The 24,091-nt window shown below is 48.9% G+C and overlaps 2 protein-coding genes across 2 annotated transcripts; both read left to right on the top strand.

Moving 5' to 3' along the window:
* Positions 1-7,359, top strand: LOC124522910 (cytochrome P450 4F2-like). Its single transcript, XM_047094595.1, has 6 exons — positions 1-125; positions 492-684; positions 3,213-3,277; positions 5,382-5,461; positions 7,075-7,128; positions 7,223-7,359. The coding sequence occupies exons 2-6, from the start codon at positions 493-495 to the stop codon at positions 7,357-7,359; spliced, it is 528 nt and encodes a 175-aa protein (XP_046950551.1). The 5' UTR covers positions 1-125; position 492.
* A 1,455-nt stretch (positions 7,360-8,814) lies between these two features.
* On the top strand, positions 8,815-17,079 carry LOC124524017 (cytochrome P450 4F3-like). Its single transcript, XM_047096011.1, has 8 exons — positions 8,815-8,922; positions 9,618-9,888; positions 10,220-10,286; positions 10,476-10,605; positions 15,912-16,045; positions 16,142-16,206; positions 16,392-16,474; positions 16,865-17,079. Exons 1-8 carry the CDS (start codon positions 8,846-8,848, stop codon positions 17,040-17,042), a joined length of 1,005 nt encoding a protein of 334 aa, XP_046951967.1. The 5' UTR covers positions 8,815-8,845; the 3' UTR covers positions 17,043-17,079.
* Positions 17,080-24,091: the final 7,012 nt, after the last annotated feature.

Genomic DNA, 24,091 nt, shown 5'->3' with positions numbered 1-24,091 from the left:
CAGGCAGCAGGGATTGGCTGGTTTAGCCTGGCCACTGCCTGTGTCCCCTAAGTCAGGCGCCAGGGACAAAGACTTTCCAAGAGCGGGGAGAGGAGGCTGTGTGGATAAGCTGCCGTGGTCTGAAGGTACCTGGCTGGGGGGTCTTGATCCTGGGTAGCAAAGGATGCTGCCCAAAGGTGGGGTGACTTCAGAGAGCCTCTGGTAGCAGAGTGGCTACTGGTGGGTGGTTAGCTATCTCTCTGTGTCTCTGTCTTTCTTTTTCTCCCTCTCACTCACTCTGCCTCTCCCTCTGGAATTGTCTAGGTCCTCCTCCCCTCTCTGAATCACCATTTGCCCAGTGCTGAGCACTCACCATGCCTACCCTTCTCTCTCCCTGCCCCTCCCATTCCGGTGTGGGGGAGGGGCTCTCCCTCTGTTCCTGAAGAGTCCAGAGAGCTCACCCTTGGGCCCATTTCCTCGGCCTCAGGAAAATCTGTCCCCTCTGCCTCCAGGATGCTGAGCCTGTCCTGGCTGGGACTCGGGCAGGTGGCAGCCTCCCCATGGCTGCTCCTGCTGCTGGTGGGGGTCTCCTGGCTCTTGGCCCGCGTCCTGGCCTGGAGCTACAGCTTCTATGACACCTGCTGCCGCCTCCGGTGTTTCCCACAGCCCCCGAAGCAGAGCTGGTTTTGGGGTCACCTGGGACTGGTGAGTGTGGGTGGCAGGACGGGCCTGGGGCATCAGGGTGGATGCACTTTCCCAGGGGTGGGGAACTGGGACCTGAGGTGGGGCTGGGGTCTGGGACAGCAGAGAAGGGCTGCAAAGAGCCAAGTTCCCCGGTGTCCCCACAATCTTGCCAGGGGCCACCGTGCACGGTCCGCTCCCTGCCTGGCCCATGTTTGCTGGCCTCAGGCAAACACATCACCTCTCTGGGTTTTGGCTTCCCCACAGGAATCAGTTCTGATCTCTGCCCCCCCCTCCCGCCATGGGGTGCTGCTAGGCTGGAGGAGAGGGGTGGGCTGTGCGCCCTTTTCTTCTGCCTCCTTTTTGTGATCTTGCCTTTCACTCCCAAGATACATCAATGGGCCCCATTGCCCAACTGGGATAAAAGTTGATCACTTCCCCTTTCAGAAGTATTCACCCTGGCCTTGACCTTCGTGACCAAACCTATTTCACTCAGTGCCGGCATCTCGTCTGCCCGTCTTCACCCACTCCTGCCTGGTTCCCACCCCTGTCATGTTTCCAGACATGACCATGACCTCATCACCCCCCGGAAGCAATCTGGCCCTGCTGACCACGGCAGCTGCCAGAACTTGCTTGTCTTCTGGGTTCTCGCACACCACCCGGCCCTGGTCTCCACTTGGCTCTTCTTCACCCCACCTTTCCATGCGGGGTGCCTTCAGGGTCCTAACCCACCCGTCCTCTTCTCTGGCTCCCCAGGCCATTGCCTCACCTGGGGGGGCTCTGACTCCCAAGGGGGCCATCAACTCCCACCACAAAGGAATTATAAGCTTCCAGCTCTCCAGCCCCAGTCTCCCCTGTGGTCCTTTCTGTCTTTAACCCTGGAGAGGTTTTTCTGAAATTTCACTTCTCTTAACACCACTACTCAGCTGAAAACCATTCTGTAAGACTCATCATCATTCTAGAGACAGACCACGTGTTGCCTGGCCAGGCTCTGCTGCCCTCCTGGCCCCGTGCACACCCTGGACCCTCCAAGCTCCTGCTTTCTCTCCTCCACGAGCCAAACCCTTCCTACCTCAGGCCCTTTGGTTGTGCTGCTCCTTTGCCTGGAAGGGCTTCCCTTCCTGCAGCCACTGGGTCGATCCCTCCTTTTCTGGTTGCATTTTCAGCTCAGGTGTAATTTCTACGAGCCTCCCTTGACTTCCCCCCCTTGACCTTGACCTGTGACTTGGTCCTGCTCACATTCAAACAGTTAATTGTCCAGTTATTTGTTTATTATCTCTCTTTTTCTCTCTCTCACTAGACAGTGGCACTGGGGATGGATTGATATCTATAATGCCCGGCTCAGGAGCTGACATACAGTTGGCACTTCATAACTGTTTGATAATGTCATGGTGGAGGCCTTGTTCTAGGTTTGGATGCACTTACCAACACCTCCCTTGGCCATCCAATGCCAAAGGGACAGGGGCCAACTCCACCCCTGCCCTCCCACAAACCAGCTCATTACACAACAGGATGCCCTAAGCTTGTCCTGAGTATTACCTGACATTCTGGGTGTTGGCAATTTCTCAGCAAGTTATGGAGGTAGCAGGAATGTTATAAAATTACAATTCCTACACCTCCTATGAGGGCTTGGCCATGGAAGCTGGTCTTGGTCACTCTTCCCTCCTCCAGTCCCACTTGCTGTGTGACCTCAGCTGAGTCACTCTCCCTCTCTGGGCCAATCTCCTCAAATGCCTCAGGGTTCTTAGGGAGCAGGGAACAGTCCCAAAAGTGAAAATGACTTGTATTCACCTGTCTGGAGCATCTGGAGTATTTGTCAGGCCAGGATGGGGCTTCCCGTGGGATCGGAGAGGATGCCTCACTGGGAGGCAAGCCCCCCTCCTTCTCCTTTTGGGGGACGTGGCTTGGGTTTCTTCCTTTGTAAAAGGCATGGCTGATGGGGGAGTCCATAGGTTCAGGGGATAGGTTCATAGATAGTCCATAGGTTCATAGGTAGAGGTGGATAGACAGATAGACTGACAGACAGACAGACAGACAGATGGGATGAACCATGCAAGCTGGCGGGCAGAAAAGGTCGTAGGTGGGAGCTGCCCTCCTGACTGATGGGCAGAGCTCACACCTGTGTCCTGGGGTATGTCAGAGCTGGAAGGTCTGCACACTTTCACCATCTGGGGAGCGGGGGGGCTGTGTGGACTGGCCAGGACATGACAGGACATGGGAAGGAGCCCCAGGACAAAACGTGAGGCCACCCTGCTGTTCCCGTGGGCACCTCCCTGAGATTGGAACGACTCCCAGGAGAAGAAAGATCTGACTTCTCAAGCCAAGGTCGGCCTCTCTGGGGGCAGAGAGCATGTCTTCTCCCTGTGTCCTGGGAGGGACCCTTGGGACATGGAGAGTCTTCCGGGATCCCTCTGCCCCCAAGGGAAGGAGCAGGAGGAAACAGAGATCCGCTCCATCTATGCAGAGTCTGGACACACTGACCACTGCAGAGGTTGCAGGGGAACTTGCCGTGGCTCCTTCTGCGGAGGTGATGGCCCCTGTCTTGCTTGTAGGTCCACCCCACAGAGCAGGGCTTGAGGGTCTTAATTCAGCTGGTGGCTGCCTACTCGCAGGGTTTATGATCTGCTCGGGCTCCCATCATTTCTGTCACCGTGCCATTGCCTGCTCTGTCATCATGCCACAGGTACCCATCTGGAATATGTGGCCATGGGCACTGTGGCAGCATCTGAGGGCCACGTACCCCTCCCTGCCAGGCTTCTGTGAGGTCCCTGTGGATTCCAAGGTCCTTTCTGCTCTTGGGCGACCTTGGTCATTGCTTTCTTCTGGACACTGCTTCAGGAGTGTCCTTGGGGAGGCTCAGTCCCAGGTATTGTCTTGGAGAAACCCAAATCTTGGGCATGTAGAATTAGAGACACCCTCAATCCTGTGTGGTCAGAGTGGGTCTGACGGAGAGACAGCGGTAAGGGGAACTCAGAGGGGAAGCAACGCATCTGCTGTTTGGGTAGGCTGGGAGGCTTCTTAGAGAAGGAGTTGTTGGAAGGGGGTGTGGACTGATGGGTAGGAATTTTTTTTTTATTTTATATATATGAAATTTATTGACAAATAGGTTTCCATACAACACCCAGTGCTCATCCCAAAAGGTGCCCTCCTCAATACCCATCACCCACCCTCCCCTCCCTCCCACCCCCCATCAACCCTCAGTTTGTTCTCAGTTTTTAACAGTCTCTTATGCTTTGGCTCTCTCCCACTCTAACCTCTTTTTTTTTTTTCCTTCCCCTCCCCCATGGGTTCCTGTTAAGTTTCTCAGGATCCACATAAGAGTGAAACCATATGGTATCTGTCTTTCTCTGTATGGCTTATTTCACTTAGCATTACACTCTCGAGTTCCATCCACGTTGCTACAAAAGGCCATATTTCATTTTTTCTCATTGCCACATAGTATTCCATTGTATATATATACAATGGGTAGGAATTTTTTAAGAAAAGAAGAGAAAGTACATACTATGGAGAGGAATAGCCCACTCAAAGGCCTGGAGGCGACAGAGCAACACCTGTTTTTTTTTTAAAGTTTATTTTGTATTTTGAGAGACAGAGAGAGAGAGAGAGCGAGAACATGCATGAGTGGGGGAGGGGCCGAGGGAGAGAGTGGGAGAGAGAATCCCAAGCAGGCTCCACACTGTCAGTAAAGCTCTTGAAATCACGAACCGTGAGATTATGACCTGTGCAAGATGTAGAGTCAGATGCTTAACCAACTGAGCCACCCCACTGCCCTGTGAGCACCGGGGTTTTGAGCAACCATGAGTTGAGTGCATAAAGAGCAGTGCTGGTGAGAGGCAGGGAGAAGGTGAAGGGGACAGCAGAGCCAGCAGGGTTGCAGGACTGTGTGGGGGCAGGGGGTTTATTCTGAGGGTTCTGGGGAGCCATGGAGGGTGTAGAGGTTAGGAGAAACAGACATGGGGAGTGGGAGAGATAGAGAGAGAAATAGAGGTGAAGAAAGAGAGGTACAGAGAAAAAGTGAGGAAGTCAGAGAGGACATACAGAGAATGTAAAAGAAACATACACAAACACATATCATCTATCATCTACCAATCCATCTCTCATGTCTTTCCTTTCTCTCTTCATCCATCCACCCAAGCATGAATGCATGCATGCATCCATACGTCTGTCCATCCATCCACCCATCCATCCATCCATCTGTCTGTCCATCTGTCTGTCTGTCTGTCCATGCATCCATCCAACCATCTTCCCATTTATCTGTCATCCCTCTTCTCTCTTTCCCCCTCACTCTCTCTCTCTCCCTATGTATCTATCTCTCCATCATCTATCTATCTCTATCTATCTCTCTATCTCTATCTATCTATCTATCTATCATCTATCTATCATCATCATGTAGCTCTCCATCATCTAGCAATTATCATCTGGCTGTCTCTCACCTACCTAAGGAAACAGATGAAGATTGTGAGAGTGAAGGGAGGGGGAGAGGCACATAGATAGACACACAAAAAGAGACAAACAGACCAACAAAGGGAAGCTGACTTGGTGAGATGTAGAGGTGTAGACTAATAATGCAGGCAGAAGGGGGGATGCAGTGGGCAGTTGGAAGCTTCTGGGGCTGCTGCCTGACCTGGCCTTCCTCCTCCACCCTGCCATCCCCAGGTAAAGAGCAATGAAGAAGGCTTGAGGTTCAGGGAGAGTCCGAGCCACAGCTTCCATGATGTTCACCTGTGGTGGATGGGGCCCATCTACCCAATTCTGCGGTTCTTCCACCCTAAGTTCGTTGCTCCCCTGCTCCAGGCCCCAGGTATCTCTCGCAGGAGCACCCGACCCAGGCATTCCCTTGTCCCTGTTCCCAGTTCTTCGCACCTCTGGACAGACCAGGTTGAGCAGGGAAGTGGGTAGTATTGATGGAGACCTGCCATTAACCTGCTGGGCGACTCTGGGCAGGTCCTGGATCTCTCTGGTTCCCAGTCGTTTTCAATTTTGAGTGGTGGAAATTCAGCAATGTTGGTGTAAGAGAAGAAAGGGAATCTATTGACTGAAAAGCTGACGGAATGTTGTCTTCAGGCATGGTTGGATCCAGTCTTCAAACAGTGCCCTTGGGAATCTGTCTTTCTCTTGCAGTTCTGTGTTCCTTGGTGACAGCTTCACTCTCATGATGACAAACATGAGTCTAAGAAGCTCAACCCCCATGGAAATGTGAGCTCATTCTCTGCAGACCCAGAAAGAGTTGCAGGATTCTCTTAAATTGGCCTGGCTTGGGTCACAGGGACCAATTCTTCCTCTGGTCACGGCAACTTGATTGTTAAGGGTTAGGGTCCTATGTTCAGCTCTGGAACGGAGGATGGAGTGGCATGGCCACCCTCCCTAGATACTTGGTCTGAGGGAGGAAGAGGAGCGAGGTGTTGGTTCCAGAAGGGGATGGACAGGCAGATACCACAGATGTCCATTCCCTGGCATCTCTGCTAGGGGGGCATTTCCTGGGTGAGGAAACGGAGGCTCCAGGAGGCTTAAAAACTTCTCAAGGTCACATAGCATGCCGAAGGCTTTCTCTTACTTCTTCTGTGTGTTCTTGGCTGCCCTAAGTGCCTCTGGTAGGAGGGACCTTTAGTTGGAAGGGGATTTGGGGTAGGGAGATGGCCAGAGTGTTGTGGGGGAAGATCCACAGAGTGTTGTGGGGAGCTGGTCTAGAGGCACGAGGGAGCAGTAGCAGCTCTTTGTGGTGGGGGGAGCTCAGCATCTGAGGTGGCAACATTGTTTGGTCTCTTAAGGACAGAGGGGCCCCTGAGCCTAAGCACTTGATGATAACTATGGGATGGAAGAGAATCCTGAGAAAGGCTAGGTCACACCTGGGCCATGTCTGGGACATTAATGGGACCATATTTAAGTCCTGCCAGGGACCATCTATGAGACACACTGAGGTCATGTCAGATTATCTTTGGGTCCATTCAGAGGATGCTGCTTGAGGCCAGTGTGTGTTAGGCATGTTGTTTCGTGTCAGGGCACGTTACCATGTGTTGGGGCCATGTCAGAAGTCCCAGGAGATGTCAGAGGGTTCTGGGACAGGTGTGAAGTCCTAGGTCCCTGTAAAGGCATTTCCTGGAGTGCTGATTGGTGCTTGGGTGTTTCGAACATGTCGGACCGGCAAGGAGCCATGTCAAGGCATGTTGGGTGTGTTGTGCCCTATTTTCGGGAGCATCTACGTACCTATGTGTAGGTCCATGGGCTCTGCCTTTGCTCTCCTGTGTGCTGCAGCCTGGTCTTGTCCCCCCTCACCTCCCCACTCTGCACTATACAATTCCCACTATGGAGGTTGGAGGGGGTATGCATTCCCCTGGCTTGGATCCTCCACCCCCCAACCCAAAGCCCATCCCTGCCTCTTCTCTATGGACCCTGATGATCTGTCTCTCCTGCCAGCCACCATCGTGCCCAGGGACACGTTTTTCTACAGATTCCTGAGGCCCTGGCTGGGTGAGTAACTGTTAAGTGAAGGAGGTCGGGGACAACTTTGGGGTCTCAGGGGAAAGCACTGCCCTTGCCGACTCCTCGTGGCTGCCTCCACTAGGGGATGGGCTCCTGCTGACTGCTGGTGACAAGTGGAGCCACCACCGTCGTTTGCTGACACCTGCCTTCCACTTTGAAATCTTGAAATCCTATGTGAAGATTTTCAACAAAAGTGCACACATCATGCATGTGAGTTGAAACACAGGGACCTGGCTGGAGCCTTGGGAAAAGGGGAGTGGCCTGGAGTCCTGGCTTTGCTAGATGACTTCCGGGCCATTCTATTTCTTCTCCAAGCATCAGTTTCCCCATCTGTCAAATGAGGATTATAAGCCCTTCTTAAAGGGTGGTCCAGATGATGTAATGGAATCATGGTCCTGGCACATGGTAGGTGCTCGGAAGGTGTTAGATTCTAATCTGCCTCACTGAAACTCTGTGAAACTTGAGACACTAATGATGAAGATTGTATGGTAGCTCTTTGTTCACTGAACTGCACCTTAAAACTCATGAGGTTGAAGGAATTTGTGTTTTATTGCTCGCAAGATGATGAGTCCGGAGAATAGTTCTTATTTTGGCTGGAATCACTCACGTGTCTGTGGCCGTGGCTGGGTTTGGGAGACAGCTCTGCTTTTCCAGGCTCAGCTCTGCCACACATTTGGGGCTTGGCTAATGGTTGGCTAGTCTAGGTTGGCCTTGGTGGGACAACCAGACTCCTGCATTTGTCCCTCATCTTTCAGTAAGCTAGCCTAGGCTTGATCGCATGGTAGACCCTGGGCTCCAAGAGAACAAGCAGAAACATGCAGTACCTCTTGAAGCCTAGTTTCAGAACAGGCAACCAGGACCTCCACCTTCTTCTGTTGGCGGAAGCAAGTCCCACATCCAGCTCCAATTCAAGAGCTGGAGAAAGAGGTTTTACCTCCTAATGGAAGATCTGCCAAACCTCATTGCAAAGGGTGAAGGTACAGGGAGGGATGAAGAAATGGAGACACTTTTGCAGCAGTCGCCTACCTCTATGGTAATGATGAAGATGAGGGTGAGAGCTAACGGTTACTCAGCTCTTGGTGTATATCAGGAACCATGAGATCATGATCTGAGCCCAAGCTGGACACGTTACCGACTGAGCCTCCCCACTGCCCCTCATGCACCAGTTCTATTGCACACGTTGTCTTATTTAATTTCCACAACCATATAAGGTAGAGATGATGATTATTGTCTCATTACAGGTGATGAAAGTGAGGCTCAGAGAGGTTAGGGAGCCTGCTCCCGTTCACACAGCTAGCAAGTGAGCTAATAAATGGATTTGGGATTCCAACCTGGTTTGTCTGACAACAGAGCAAGTCATCTTAACTGTTACTGAAGCTTTGACAGGTGGAGTCCAGAGGGCAGCAGTGAGTGGACCAAGGGCACACAGGGGTGTAGGAAGCAGAGCCAGGATTTGACCTCAGGTCTCCTGACCCCCAGCCATTGGGTCTTAATAGTAAGGGTTTCTATTCCCACCCAAGCCTTGTCCTCCCTGGAGATGGGTGCCTGGGGTGGAGGACCAGGAGTGTGGGTTTTGGGGAGTCCATCCTGGTGATTGGGACTGAGGGGGAGCTCAGGGGAGGTAGGTCCCTGCCCCAGATTTGCCCCTTTGTCTGTCCAGGCCAAGTGGAAGCGCCTAGTCTCAGAGGGCAGCACCCGATTGAACATGTTTGAGCACATCAGCCTCATGACCCTGGACAGTCTGCAGAAATGTGTCTTCAGTTTTGACAGCAATTGCCAGGAGTGAGTGCTTGCTCAGGACCTGGGAACATGAACCGTAGACCCAAGGGAGTAGATGGAGAAGGGAGGGCTGCCCAGGGCGATCCGTTGGGACTTCCTGGAGGAGATGGATCAGAGTGAGACAAAGAAGGACAAGGAAGGGAAAGAGAAAGGTAAGGTTTCAGGTAAGCAAAAATGCTTGATAAAGGCCAACAGGACGAGGATGAACAAAGCATGTGCCACCTTGGGAATGATATTGAAGGGTTGGCAGGGGGGCTAATCTTAAGGATATTGAAAAGTGAAGCAAAGGGGTCTGAGCTTTATCCTGAGGTTTCCAGGGATGGAAGGTGGAAGGTGTTTGAGCAGATGAAGGCCATGGTCAAAGCTGTTCTTGGACATTGGACTCTAGAGAGGACCAACTGTCACACAGACACAGAATTTGAGGAGGAGGCAGCTTGAATGTGGTGGCAAAAATGGGGCAGATTTGGGGGAAAGTAAGGAGGTTGGGCAGGGGCAGATACTGTGTAGGACAGAAGAGAGATGAGTGTGATACCCAGGGTCTGGGCCATGATTACATTTACAGAGATGGCAGGCGGAGAGAGAAGCATGCCTGGAGGACACTCTGTTTTGCAGGGACATGCTTCTAAGGTTCTGGTTGGAAGGCACTCCTAGGACCTCATGTGGGTTAAGGAGCTGTTCTCTATGGCCTGACCCTTCAGGAGCCCCAGTGAATATATTGCTGCCATCTTGGAGCTCAGCGCCCTTGTGGTGAAACGGCAGAGGCAGATCTTGCTGCACCCGGACTTGCTGTACTACCTCACCCCTGATGGGCGGCGCTTCCGCAGGGCTTGTGACCTGGTGCACAACTTCACAGATGCCATCATCCAGGAGCGGCGCTGCTCCCTCCTTACTGAGGGCTCCCATGACTTCCTCAAAGCCAAAGCTAAGGCCAAGACTTTGGACTTCATTGATGTGCTCCTGCTGGCCAAGGTGGGCTTCCCTGGGATCAGAATTCAAGAGTTACAATGGACCTTGATTTCAAAAGTCAGATAGGAGAATTTGGACTTGACCCAGCGTGTACTGAGGAGCCACAGAAGGTGCTTGAGGAAGGGAGAGACAGGTCAGGGATATGTTTTAGACATGACTTTGTAGAAGGCTGCTTGGGAGAAGAAAGCTGGAGACAGGGAGACCTGTGGGATAGGGCTCTAGAGGTGATGAGGGACGAATCCTGCTTTGGTGATGGAGCCTGAGGGACTGTTTCAGGCGAGACTCAGGTGCCCTCCGAGCCGGTGTGATTCAGGATGTTGTGCCCTTTCTGCAGGATGAAGATGGGAAGGAACTGTCCCATGAGGATATCCGAGCTGAAGCTGACACCTTCATGTTTGGGGGTAAGCATCTCAGTGTGGGACTGCAGGGGGTAGGAGTCTGTCCAATCCCAGGGACTTGGCAGGTGGGCCCTGGACCACCCCATCCCACCCCATCTTCCCCATCCTCCCTGAGGGCCCTAACGAAGGGCGCTGTCCGCCCTCTGGTGCTGAACAAGCCCAGAGACCCAAGCCTGTCTGGCTGCCTCTCAGGCCATGACACCACGGCCAGTGGTCTCTCCTGGGTCCTGTACAACCTCGCGAAGCACCCAGAGTATCAGGAGCGCTGTCGGCAGGAGGTGCAAGAGCTCCTGAGGGACCGTGAGCCTAAAGAGATTGAATGGTGAGTGCGGGTCCTCATGTCCTGTTCTGGAACCCCTCTCATTGGCTCTGCTCCCCTGCTGGGGAATGGGAAAGAACTTTTTGTTGATTGTGTCATTGTTGCTTAGCGAGACTAGGAGCAGAACCCAGAGGCAAGGGTATGGTACCCAGCCTTGAGAGCAGGGAAAAGCAGGCTTACGCAACAGAAAGATTGAAGTGTCCACATTTATTGCCGTGTTTGCTTGCTATGTGACTTGAATAAAACCAATTCCCTTTTCTGAGTACCACTTTTCTCCTCTGGAAATGGGGGCGGGACAGGTCAGGGAATCTCTCCTCCAAGGGCTGCTTGGAGAACCATGACAATGTGTGTAGAACAGATGCCATCCAGTGTGTGTTCAGTAAATGAACTTCTCTCCCTTGCTTTTCTGCCTGAAGTTGCACATTTCCCCTAAAGACCCTTACTCTTAATTTTTGCTCTTATATCTAATTCCCACCTACTATCTATTCCATGGATTCACAAGTGGTCCTTGAGGGTAAAAAAAGTTATGCATTGCTTGGTTCAGTAAACATGTCTACACTGCCGGCCCTTCTCAACTCCATGTCATGTCCCGTTTAAGTCCTACTTGGTCAAGGCTGGATCATGGAGGAAAGAAGGGTGTGAGGCTGGGTAGCAAAGAAGCAAATATGAATTCAGCCCTCTGGGAATGGGTAGTGGAGAGTGCTCCAGGCCTTATGGACAGCTTGTGCAAAGGCCCTGATGGAGGCATGCAGCGGTGGGCCTGGCGTGTTTGGGAGGAAGTAAACGTGGCTGGATCCTTGTGAAATTTACAGTGTGAAGCATCTGAGAGGCTCCCAGTGAGGCTGGAGCTGGTAGTTGGTAATGGAAGCCCTTCTTGGTCTGCTTTGGAAACCACGTGAAGATTTTCCAAAGCTGTCGGTTCAAGTCCTCTGGGAAGCCAGTATTGGATAAAAGATAAAAGTGTGCAGGGATACTGCTCTCAGGGAGGGAGTCTCACACTGGGCAGAAGTGATCAGAAAGTAGGGGCCCACCATGCTCTCTCAGTGGCTGGGACCTGCCCAAGAGAGTGTGGCCTTGGCTTGAATGCTGCTGCAGAGCCCAGAGACCCTCTAACTGGAGGCTCTCAGCTGACTGCACTCCTTGGAGCTGGACATCACGTTCTTTCTTGAAGGGAGATTCGTGACTAATTTCGGAAGGCAGTGGGGAGCCATGGGAGATGTTTGAGCAGGGGAGAGACAAGTCAGATATTCGATTTAAACATATCTGCAAACTGGAGGAGATGAGGTGGAGCCTGGGGGTTCCAGGGAGATTGGGGGCCAAGGGCTGAAGGATGGGGAGGAGATGGTGGACTGAACACTTCAGTCCTTCAACTTCAAGGACTTCAAGGTAGTGCCTTCAACTTCAAGGCTGGGCTCAGTACAGCAGTTGTGTGAAGTGGAGAAGTGTTTGTGTGTGTCTCTCAACTTCAAACAATGCACTTGGTAACCCGTCAAATGGTGCGCAATGCTTTACAATGGATATAATAAGCCTTTGTCTTCTTTCAATCTCGGTTCTATTGAGATATAGTTGACATAAAATACTGTGTATATAACACAAGGTATACACCACGAGGGTTTGATATACGTATATATTGCAAAAGGAGCACAGGGGTAAATACTTTCCTTACCTCACACAAGCCTCTGCTTTATCCAGCACCCCAATCCCATCCCCACTTTTGATGATCTCTGGTGTGCTTCCAATGATCATCTCTGCCCACACCTATGTGCCCACAGTCTCTCTCATTTTGCGCATAGTCTTTTCTCTCCACAGCTGAGAGAAAATACAGAGCATTCAGGCATGCACACTGACAATATAACTTCAAGATCTTTTCCTTTCCCCTCCAGATGTAAGTTTTGGGAAATTAATTTAGAATTACAAAATCCATAATGGGAAGAAGTCCTTTCTTTTCTTTTCCTTGCACAAAATGCAACACTACGGAGAAGGTTAGGTCCACCTTTGTTGCTGTCCCCCCAAGCCTAATCAATCCCCTGTCTCCCAAGGGGTCTCCAGGGACATCAATTGGTCGTATGTCCTTTCAGACTTTTCAGAAGGTCTTGTAGCTATGTATTTCTATAGTTATAATGGTTTTAATAGAAACACACACACACATTTGGTTACTTGTTCTTTTCTCCTTTCTCTCAACAGTTGTTTTGGACTCCTCTCTAATTGTAAATCGCACACTTTATTCAGCTCACCCCTCTGTTGGGGACGTTTATGTAATGATTTGCAGTGATGACAGATATTGCTGAATTGCCTTTCAGCACCTCTGTACCGATTTACCCCGCAGTGTTTGATAGGACCAGTGATCTGTATTTCCTCCTTTTGATAACTGTGTAGTATTCCATCATATGGATGTATCATAATTATGTAAACATTCCCCTGCCGAGGGTCATTTCTATAGTTTGGAGCCTTATGCTGTAATAAACATGATGTACCAAACATCCATGTACACACTGATTTTTGCTCCCATGTGAGGATGTCTCTCCAGAACAAATTTCTGGGTGTGGAATTGCTGAATCAAAGACCATTTGAGTTTTCACAATGTAATCGCTCTTGACAAATCCCCTCCTGTAGACAGATTTTGAGAGTGACAATTTCTTGCATCTTTGCTGACAGTGTGCATAATGAAATTCTAAAACTCTTGCCAATCTGGTAGGTGAATATAATACTTCATTATCCTAATGAATATAACTTTAAGAATGGGTAAAACTGAGCACGATTTTCACATGTTTATGAACCATGCATATTTCTTTTTCTGTGAAGCTTCAATTTGCATAATTTGCCCTTTTTACTTTGAGTTTTTTTCTGTTTTTCATTTTAAAATTGATTTGTGAGGACTCTTTACATGTAAAGAAACTTAGTTCGTTTTCTGTATGCAAAAATTCTTTCCTGGATTGACTTTTGACTTTATTTTAGTTTTTGTTCATTTATTTGGAGTCACGTTTATTAACTTTTTTTTATAGCTTCTGTTGTTTTTTTTTTTCAATGCTTAGAAAGGCCCTTCCCATTCTAATGCTAAACTGTAAAACTTGTTTGTTTTCTTGTAATGGGTTCATTTATTAAAAATATTTTGTTTATGGGACACCTGGGTGGCTCAGTTGGTTGGACGTCCGACTCTTGATTTTGGCTCAGGTCATGATCTCGTGATTCATGAATTTGAGCCCCACCTTGGACTCTGTGCTGACAGCTCAGAGCCTAGAGCCTGCTTCGGATTCTCTGTCTCCCTCTCCCTCTCTGCCCCTTCCCTGCTCATGTTGTCTGTCTCGCTCAAAAAATAAATAAACATTCAAACAAATTTAAAAATTCACAGATATGTGTTATATCACAGATCTGCTGCTGGTTCTTATCTTTCTCAGAAACATAGCACTATGACTTTGTCAGACATCCGTGGTTCCATGTACATTTAGATTGTTGCTTTGGACTGTCATGTGGAAAGTTCCTCTCTAGTCCCTTGGACCTAAATATCCAGGAGGTTTCCATCTCATGACCACAAGGAACCTCTTGGTGTTCATGTCTTTATCTACCTGTCTGAGAATCTCTCCAGGTCCTAGGCTGAGAGCCAACTTGCTGGGTCATGAAACACACATCGCCTTTCCTTGACCATGCCGATGCCTTGCAGAGTGGTGGCTCCTGTCCATACCTTTACTGTCAGTGAGTGGAGTCCCCCCACCCCGGTGCCTCAGCCGGGCTTTGCCATTACCTACCTTGTTAATTCTCACCTCCAATACATATGAGGTAACATCCCATTGCTATATAATTTCCATTTCTCTGGTAATCGGCGACTTGGAGCATCTCTTCACGTTTTATTTAGTTATTTCTTTTCAATGGTTATTTATTTAGTTTTGAGAGAGAGCACAAGCGGGGGAGGGGCAGAGAGAGAGGGAGACACAGAATCCAAAGCAGGCTCCAGGCTCCGAGCTCTCAGCACAGAGCCCGACACGGGGCTTGAACTCATGGACCTCGAGATCACGATGTAAACTGAAGTCATATGCTCAAACGGAAGTCATATGCTCAAGCCACCCAGGCGCCCCATCTCTTCATGTTTTAAATCTCTGAGTTTGAGCTCCCATGAATTTCTAGACCATGTCCTTTGTCTACTCTTTTGAGTCGCCTGCCATCTATCTTGTTGATTGGTAGGAATTCCTTGTCTATTCCAGATATTCTTCTAGATCTATATATTTATTGCAACTATCTTATGTGAATATCTCATCTGAATGTTAATTGTTCCATAGAATGGAGTGCTTTGTTAAACAGAAATTCTTAATTCTGTGCATGTTTTTTCTTTTCTTTTTTCTTTTCTCTTTTGTTTTTTTCTTTTCTTTCTTTTCTTTCTTTCTTTCTTTTTTTCTTTCTTTCTTTCTTTCCTTTCTTTTCCTTTTCTTTTTTTTGTCTTCTGGTTTATGTTTTGGGGCTTTAAGAATTCTTTCCTACTCATAGGTAACAGAGGTGTCTTCTATATTACATCTTCTTTTACCCTTATTTCTTTACCTTTCATGTGTAAGAGAAGACCCCATCTTTTATGTGGAGTGCATGATGCTTCAGTTCTTTTCGAGTGTGTGTTGGTGAGACTGTGGGGGTGTCTGTGTCTGTGTCTGAACCATCCCTTTTCTGGGGGTGGCGGGGCTTCCTTTACCGGATGCTACGTTTTCACCTATTCACGTACTTGTCTCTGAGCTCTCTATCTTGTTCTGTGGGTCTGTTTTCCTGTTCTTGCAACAGTGCTTTGCTGCCTTTTAATTTAATTTAATTTAATTTAATTTAATTTTTAATTATCACCATACGTTTGTAATGGGTCTTAATATCAGGTGAATGGATTCTCTTACTTTGGTCTTTTAAATCGACATCGATTTTGAACTTTAAGTTTTTCAAACTGAATAAGATTGCTAAGCTCCAAAAACACCAACTAGATTTTAATTGGGTGCATTGGATACATTAATTAACTTAGAAAGAATCCACACCGTTATATTAGGTATTTCATTTAGGTGGCTGCCTTTTATTTGTTCAAATAACCTGGTAAGTCCAGCAAAGAAATTTTTTTTCCTTTTTAAATAAATTGTATAACTTTAGACTTTCTAACTTTTAAAGGTACTGTGTGATGTTGTGCTTTGTTCAGAAATACTTAAAAAAATTTTTTTAATATTTATTTTTGAGAGAGAGAGAGAGAGAACAGGGAGGGGCAGAGAGAGAGGGAGACACAGAATCCGGGGAGCAGCTGGAGGTCTGTGGGAGTCTGATTCGATCCCTGGCTAATTGTTAGGGGGCTTCCTTAGGGACGACCTGGCCCTGTTGCCTTTCCTGACCATGTGCATCAAGGAGAGTCTGCGGTTGCACCCCCCGGTCACAGCCATCTCCCGCTGCTGTACCCAGGACATCGTGCTCCCAGATGGCCGGGTCATCCCCAAAGGTGCCCACAACACCAGGGGGAGGAGCCTCGTGGGCAGAAAGAGGGGCCCATCAGGCAGGGTGAAACCCTTCCTGACTGGCCCCTCCCCTCCCACAGGTGTTATCTGCCTCGTTAATATTTTCAAGATCCACCACAATCCATCCGTGTGGCCAGACCCTGAGGTGCTGCCTCCCCCTCCCTCCCCTCCACCCACCCTCATGCTTGGCCACTTCCCTAGCTGGGCCTAAGGGAGGGCTCAGGGTTCTGACCTGGCAAGTCACTCCCTCCATGAAACGCACACCTGTGTCTCCAAAGCCGGCTGTCCTGGGAAACCCCATCCAACAGTCCCGCCTCTCTCCGCCCCCAGGTATACAATCCTTTCCGCTTTGACCCACAAAACATCAAGGAAAGGTCTTCCCTGGCTTTTATTCCCTTCTCCGCGGGACCCAGGTGAGCGCAGCGGGCATCTGAGGTGGGGATGAGGTGGTGAGGGCAGGGGTCTGGGCCTGAGATCCCAGACGTGGCTGTGGGGGCGGGAAAGGGCGTGGTGAGGATGGTTCTCCTTCTCTCCTCTCCTCCAGAGGTTGGGGGTAAAGGCCTGGGCAGTGGGGGGTGGCTGGGTCCAAGGAGGGCTCCACGGTGTGCTCAGAGCCCCTTCCCTCTGTCTGGGAGCTCAGGGCTGAGATCTGAGCCAAGCTCTGGGACCTCCGTATGGGGGCCCGGGCACGGTTAGTCCCCTCCGGTATCCCTGCGGGCGGGGCTGGCGGTCCCGGGTCTGGTTCGGGACGCGATGGGACCTGCTGGGATCCCTGGCGAGTGAGTGCCCACTGCCGCCCTCAGGAACTGCATCGGGCAGACGTTCGCCCTGACCGAGATAAAGGTGGTCCTGGCGCTCACGCTGCTGCGCTTTCGGGTCCTGCCCGACAAGGAGGAGCCACGCAGGAAGCCTGAGATCATCCTGCGCGCCGAGGGCGGGCTTTGGCTGCGGGTGGAGCCGCTGAGCGCAGGCCCCCAGTGACCCGCCAGCTTCCCCTGGCTTGGGATCCACCCCGACCCTACACACGCCCCCTGCCGGATTCCCAGGACTAGAACTGTGTGGTCTCCTCTGCCCGAGCGCCACTGATAGCCAGCAGGGGGCGCTCGGGACCTGCGGGAACGCAGTGGGAGGGCGAGGGCGAGGGGTGGGGTGGAGGGGAGGTTGGTGTGTGAGCCCAGGACCCTGGCAGCCTTTCCAGCTGACCACGCCCCCCCCCTCCATGCTGATTGCGGGTTCTCCTAGAGCCCAATAAGGGCTTTTGTCCTGTAGGCAATAGGAAGCCATGAGAGGTGTTTGAGTAGGAGAGGGACCACCGTTAAACACTGACTGAGGGGCATGTTTGAAGTTCTGGGTCACAGTGGAGAACCCATAGTGGCACTACTCTCTGGCCACTCTGACCTCTGTTCCTATCTAATATACCCAAGCTTTTCTTACCCCAGAATCCGTCACTATGTTTCCATGGTCACTATGTTCACTGAAACAAACATCGATGCTTTCTCCTATGTGTCTGATCATTGCAATCATTGTATCCGTTATGTGGTCTGTTGTTTTTGCTAATTTTCACGGGTAGGGTTAGTGGTCTCGTGTGCCTGTTTATCTTTGCTTGAGTATCCATTATCATATTTGAAATAACATGTGTAGAACTTGGAGAAGGTAGATTTCTCTAGGAGGCATTCTTCGAGCCTTGTGGTCAAGGATGATGTTAAATGGAATTCAAGGCTTGTGGTGCCAAGATCACTAAGGCAGTTTAAATTCCAGCAGAGGTCACACTTGCAGTCCCCTCTGCCGGTGTCTTCTCCCCCTGAGCAGTGTAGCTCCTGGAGGCTTCCACCTATGTAAGGAGGATCTTCTTACAACTTTTCTTTCCCATGTCACTCTAGGCTTTGATTTTTCTCCCCTGGCCGTGAGGCCGTCAAAAGAGTTTCACATTTCCCTGACTCGCTCCAGCACAAAAGTATAATTCATGCTCCTTTAACTCCAGGTTTCTTTTTTTTCTTTTTTTAAATATTTATTTATTTTTGACAGAGAGAGAGAGACAGAGACAGAGCATGAGCGGGGGAGGGTCAGACAGAGGGAGAGACACAGAATCTGAAACAGGCTCCAGGCTCTGAGCTGTCAGCACAGAGCCTGATGCGGGGCTCGAACTCACAGACCGTGAGATCATGACCTGAGCTGAAGTCAGATGCTCTACTGACTGAGCCACCCAGGAGCCCCCAGGCTTCTTTTTCATTTGAGGGGCATCTTTGTTACAATTTTTTCCCACATTTATTCATTGTTGAGAGACAGAGAGAGACAGAGCACAAGCGGGGGATGGGCAGAGAGAGGGAGACAGAATCGGAAGCAGGCTCCAAGTTCTGAGCTGTCAGCAGAGCCCGATGCAGGGCTTGAACTCACGAGCTGTGAGATCATGACCTGAGCCGAAGTGAGACGCCCAACTGACTGAGCCACCCAGGTGCCCCTTGAGTGACATCTTTGTAATTCTTTACTGTCTTTTCAGTTCATGTATGCATTTAAGAAATTGGAAAAGGGGGCACCTGGGTGGCTCAGTTGGTTAGGCGTCTGACTCTTGTTTTTTTTTTTTTTTAATTTTTTTTTCAACGTTTATTTATTTTTGGGACAGAGAGAGACAGAGCATGGACGGGGGAGGGGCAGAGAGAGAGGGAGACACAGAATCGGAAACAGGCTCCAGGCTCTGAGCCATCAGCCCAGAGCCCGACGCGGGGCTCGAACTCACGGACCGCGAGATCGTGACCTGGCTGAAGTCGGACACTTAACCGACTGCGCCACCCAGGCGCCCCTGACTCTTGGTTTTGGCACAGGTCGTGGTCTCACAGTTTCGTGGGTTTGAGGGTTGCATGGGGCTCTGTGCTGGCAGCGTGGAGCCTGCTCGGGATTCTCTCTCTCTCTCTCTCTCTCTCTCTCTCTGCCCGTCCCCCACTTGCACTGTCTCTGTCTCTCTCAAGTGAATCAGTAAACTTAAAAAAAAAGTAACTGGAAAGGATCCAGCTATGAGAGTTGTGTTTTTTTAAATTCAAAGGTTAATCCCAAGAACCTAGCTTGCCATTAATGGAACACGACGTCTCAGTTGGAATTTTATCCATTTCATTTTAGTTTGTGTGTGTGTGTGTGTGTGTGAGAGAGAGAGAGAGAGAGAGAGAACACGTGCAAGTGTGGGAGGGGCAGAGGACCAGGGAAAGAGAGAATCTTAAGCAGGCTTCACATCCAGCTCAGGGCTCACCGTGGGGCTCAGTCTCACGACTGTGAGATCATGCCTTGAGTCAAAATCAAGGGTAGGACCTTTAACCAACTGAGCCACCCAGGCACCCCTCAGTTGGAATTTTAAATGGTGATGATCCAGTTATCACTCTACTGTTGAACGTATTCAGGGCGATGATTGCCTTTAAGTGTATAGATTTCTGGACCACAGAAGCTCACATCAGGCTTTAAGGGAGGTGACACCACATCCTCCAGAGATCCTGGAATTTGGGCTACATGGAGGTAGCAGGTGGCCTTTGAGATGACTCCCCCAGGGATGTTCCTGGTTTAGAGAGCGGGGTACACATTGGATGTTTTGTCAACAGGATGGACTGTGCTGGAGACTGCTAACTGTGTCTCCTCATATTCATTTTTGCCTTCCTATAACCCTTATTTTTAGTTTAGGTGCATGGCAGGCCGAAATACAGATTGCATTTGAAAGCTTTTCTTGAAACTAGATTGGCTAAATGACTATACCCTGTCCCATAGGAAAAGTCGAAGAGTCCCTGGTAATTCAAGAAGCTCTCCTTATGGAGAGGTAGACACTCCCTCTGTCCAGTTTCCCCTTTCTTCTTTGCTGCGTCTTGGGGTGATGTGGGGACTGCAGCTTCATCCTGGATCAAGGAGGTAAGACTACTCTTCAAAGAAGGTGGGGCAGATAACTAGATGCAATTAGGTTCAGATGACCCTGGATCCACGGCACCTTGGAGTTTTACTGCCAAGGTCACAATCACAGTCTGCTATTCACTAGCTGTTTGGGTGGGGGGAAATTATTGGTCTCTCTGAGGCTGAGTTCTGTTACCATACAGTTATAGCCACCTTGTTACACTGATGGAGAGACTGAATAAGCAAACATGTGCAACATCACTCAATCAGTAGGTGGTAAGTACTCTCTTCTTTTTGTATCGCATTCTAACATTTAAAAGGCTGTAGTCACAAAAGTTAAATTTAAGTGTTGGGAAATGTAACAATCTTCTGTGAAGAAAATTATCATTAGAAGATCTAGTTAGTTGGGAACGCAAGCTGGTGCAGCCATGCTGGAAAACATTATGGAGATTCCTCAAAAAACCAAAAATAGAACTACCGTACAACCCAGCAATTGCACTACCGGGTATTTATCTAAGGGAAGCAGGTGTGCTATGTAAAAAGGGCACATGCACCCCAATGTTTAGAGCAGCGCTTTCGACAATAGCCAAAGTATGGAAAGAGCCCACATGTCCATTGATGGATGAATGGATAGAGAAGATGTGGTATATATATATATATATATATATATATATATATATATACACACACACACAATGGAGTATTACTCAGCGATGAAAAAGAATGAAATCTTGCCATTTGCAACTACGTGGATGGAACTGGAGGGTATTACGCTAAGTGAAATTAATCAATCGGAGAAAGACAAATATCATATGACTTCACTCATATGAGGACTTTAAGAGACAAAACAGGTGAACATGAGGGAGGGGAAACAAAAATAATATAAAAACAGGGAGGGGGACAAAACAGAAGAGACTCTTAAATAGGGAGAACAAACTGAGGGTAACAAACTGGAGGGAACAACCGGAGGGGTTGTGGGAGGGGGGATGGGCTAAATGGGTAAGGGCACTAAGGAATCTACTCCTGAAATCATTGTCGCACCAAATGCGAACTAATTTGGACGTAAATTATAAAAGATTAAAATAACGAATGTTTAAATCAAAAGAAAAAGAAAAAAAGAAGATCCAATATGTTTTGAATATCCATAGTTACCTCTGAGTAACTTCAAGGGCCTTTGATGCCAAGCTGGCCTTGAAGCTAGGAACTAAAAAAAAAAAAAAAAAAAAAAAAAATCCGTCTAAAGAGGCATGATCTGGACTTCATTTTTGCTTAGGTGTTTCAAGAGGTGGAGGTCACGAGGGTCCCAAGAGAGAAAAGAAGGTGGGGGGTGGGGGGTGGGAGTGGAAGGGCCTCCTTCAGCACCTGGGACAGCGGCCGCTCCTGGACTCCCTCCTCTCAAGCTGTAGGAGTACTTGCCCTGGGCTACTGTGTCCAGGGCCTCAAAACCTTTCTGGGCCCACAGATGGGGGGCCCAGGAGGCCTAGTGACTGCAAAATAAGAAAGGAACATTGCAACCTGAAATGAATAAATATTTACTATATTCTAAGTTGAAAATAACATGTTTTTCTTGCCGAGTTCTTAACTAAAATTACTTTTCCCATTATGGTGCCTGAGTGACTCAGGGGGTTAAGCGTCCAACTCTTGGTTTCTGCTTACGTCATGATCTCAAGGATCGTGGGTTCGAGCCGCATGTTGGGCTCTGCACTGACAGCGTGGAGCCTGCTTGGGATTCTCTCTCCTTCTTCCTCTGCCCGCCCCCCCCCCCGCACATCCAATAAATAAATAAACCAAAATTTTTTTTCATATTCCCAAAGTGATACATCTGATTTTTTTTTTTTAAGAAAATGCCAGTGGAGTGAGAGGCAGAGGGATGGGGAGAGCGAACCCACGTAGCTTGATGTCACTACCCTGGGACCATGACCGGAGGTGAAATCAAGAGTCAGATGCTCCTGGGGCACCTGGGTGGTTCAGTCAGTTAAGCATCTGACTTCAGCTCAGACCACCTTCTCACGGTTCATGAGTTTAAGCCCCACATTGGGCTCTGTGTTAATAGCACAGAGCCCACACTTCAGATCCTTTGTCCCCCCACCAGCCCACCGCCCTTCCCCTGCTTGCACTCTCTCTCTGTCTCTCTCAAAATAAATAAGTAAACTTAAAATAATTAGTCCTAAAAAAAAGAGTAAAAGGCCCAATTGACTGAGCCACCCAGGTGCCCCAAAATAATACGTCTTCCTAGAAGAAAACACCAAGAAGAAAAAGTAAGAAATAAAAATCACTTATTCCAACAAGTCAAAATAATCCCTTCATATTTTCTCACGTATACTTCCAGCTTGTATTCGTATGTAATGTTATGCAAGTAAAAAGTATATTTACATCTAAAATGTGCATTTACATTTCCACGTCATCTTCTGTTTAAAAAGTGCTCTCTCATTGTCCAATAAGTGCATGACAAGATGGACAACATCATTAGACCTTAGGGAAATGCAAACCAATGCAAAGCTTCCATTAAAATTGTCCTTGTCAAGAAATTTTTGGCTATTCTAAGTCTTTTGCAATTTCATGTACATTTTATAATCAGCTTATCTATTTCTACAAAAAGTCCTGCTGGGATTAGGGTTGTGATTTCTTCAAATCTATAAATCAATTTGCAGACCCTTACTATCTTCACAAGGTGGAGTGTTTCAATCCATGAATATTGCTTCTCTCTCCATGAATTTGGGCCTTCTTGGGTTTCTTCCACAAGTGTTTTCAAATTTTCTTCATAGAAATCTGGAATACATTTTGTTAGATTTATACCTCAGGATTTCACTTTTTCTGGTGCATAATACTTTAAAATGGGTATATGGAAATATTGTTCCGATTGTTTATTGCTTCTATCCAGCAGATTTGGCATTCTTTTTCTGCAAAGGACCATATGGGAAACATTTTAGGCTTTGCACATCCCATTCAGGATCTCCTCTTCCTCTTGCCCCTCTTCTCCTTTTACAATCGTCTTATGTTTGAGAGAGGGAGAGACAGAGACAGAGTGTGATTGGGGGAGGGGCAGAGAGGGAGAGGGAGACACGGAATCTGAAGCAGGTTCCAGGCTCTGAGCTGTCAGCACAGAGCCTGATGCAGGGCTTGAACTCACAGACCGTGAGATCATGACCTGAGCAAAGTCGGACGTTGAACCGACTGAGCCACCCAGGTGTCCCGTACAGTCCTCTTAAACTATAAAAACACCTCTTAGTTTATAGACCATATGAAAACAGACCACAGGCCAGATTGGTCCATGGAGCATAGTTTTCTAGTCCCTGGAATATAGAAATACAATTTCTATGTTTTATATTCTAGGTAGAATGTCTTCTGTATACATTCTTGTATATTGATCATGTATCCTGAACTCCATTAGGTAATTCCCATTGGAACACAGAAAATGTTGTTGTTTCCTCAGTCTTAAAAAGTCCCTTCCCTTGACCCACTTTCCCACTAATGAACCATTTCTTCCCTCCACCATGCAGCTAACTCCTCCAAAGGGTGAGCTCTACTTGTGTTCAGTGTCTCCTCTTGCACTACAAACAGGCTTTGAGTTTCTGCTAAGGACTGTGATGGTGAATTCATGAGAGAGGGAGGAGGAGAGGCAAGAAGCCCATCGATCTCCAGGACTCTGCTGCACCTGCGTGTATTGATTCTGAAGGACAGGAGCCTGCTGTCACTCACTGCTGTGGGTCTCTTTCCTTTCTTGGGTGTGTGGGCGGCGCCCTCTGCTGGAAATTTTTGGGACAACAGGCTCTGGCCTGGCCCCTGGTCTCCATTAATTCAACATGTGTGTGAGCGTGTGTGTGTCTAAGTGTATGTGTGACTGTATGTGCGTTCGTGCTACTGTGTGTATGCATGTGCGAGGGTGTGTGTATGTGAGTGTATCCACGTAATTGGGTGCATGGAGGGGAGCATGTGTGTAAATCTGTGTGCATGTGTGTTTGTGTGTGCACGGTGAGTGTGCGTGTGTAAGCGTGCAAGTGTGTGCACGCGTGGATGCATTGGTGTGTGTGTGTGTGTGTGTGTGTGTGAGGGTGTGACAGTGTGTATCTTGAAGTCGCTAAAGGCTGTAATGGGCAGGGACCTTAAGTGGTTAAATAAGGGTGACTGGAAGACGCAGCCCTTTACAAAGCTCTGGGCAGGGCCAAGGG

Source organism: Lynx rufus, unplaced genomic scaffold (assembly GCF_022079265.1).
Source record: "Lynx rufus isolate CCGP_SWC_20201006 ecotype Redwood Valley unplaced genomic scaffold, mLynRuf1.p SCAF_4, whole genome shotgun sequence".
Taxonomy (NCBI): Eukaryota; Metazoa; Chordata; class Mammalia; order Carnivora; family Felidae; genus Lynx; species Lynx rufus.
This window is presented reverse-complemented; position numbering and strand designations above follow the sequence as displayed.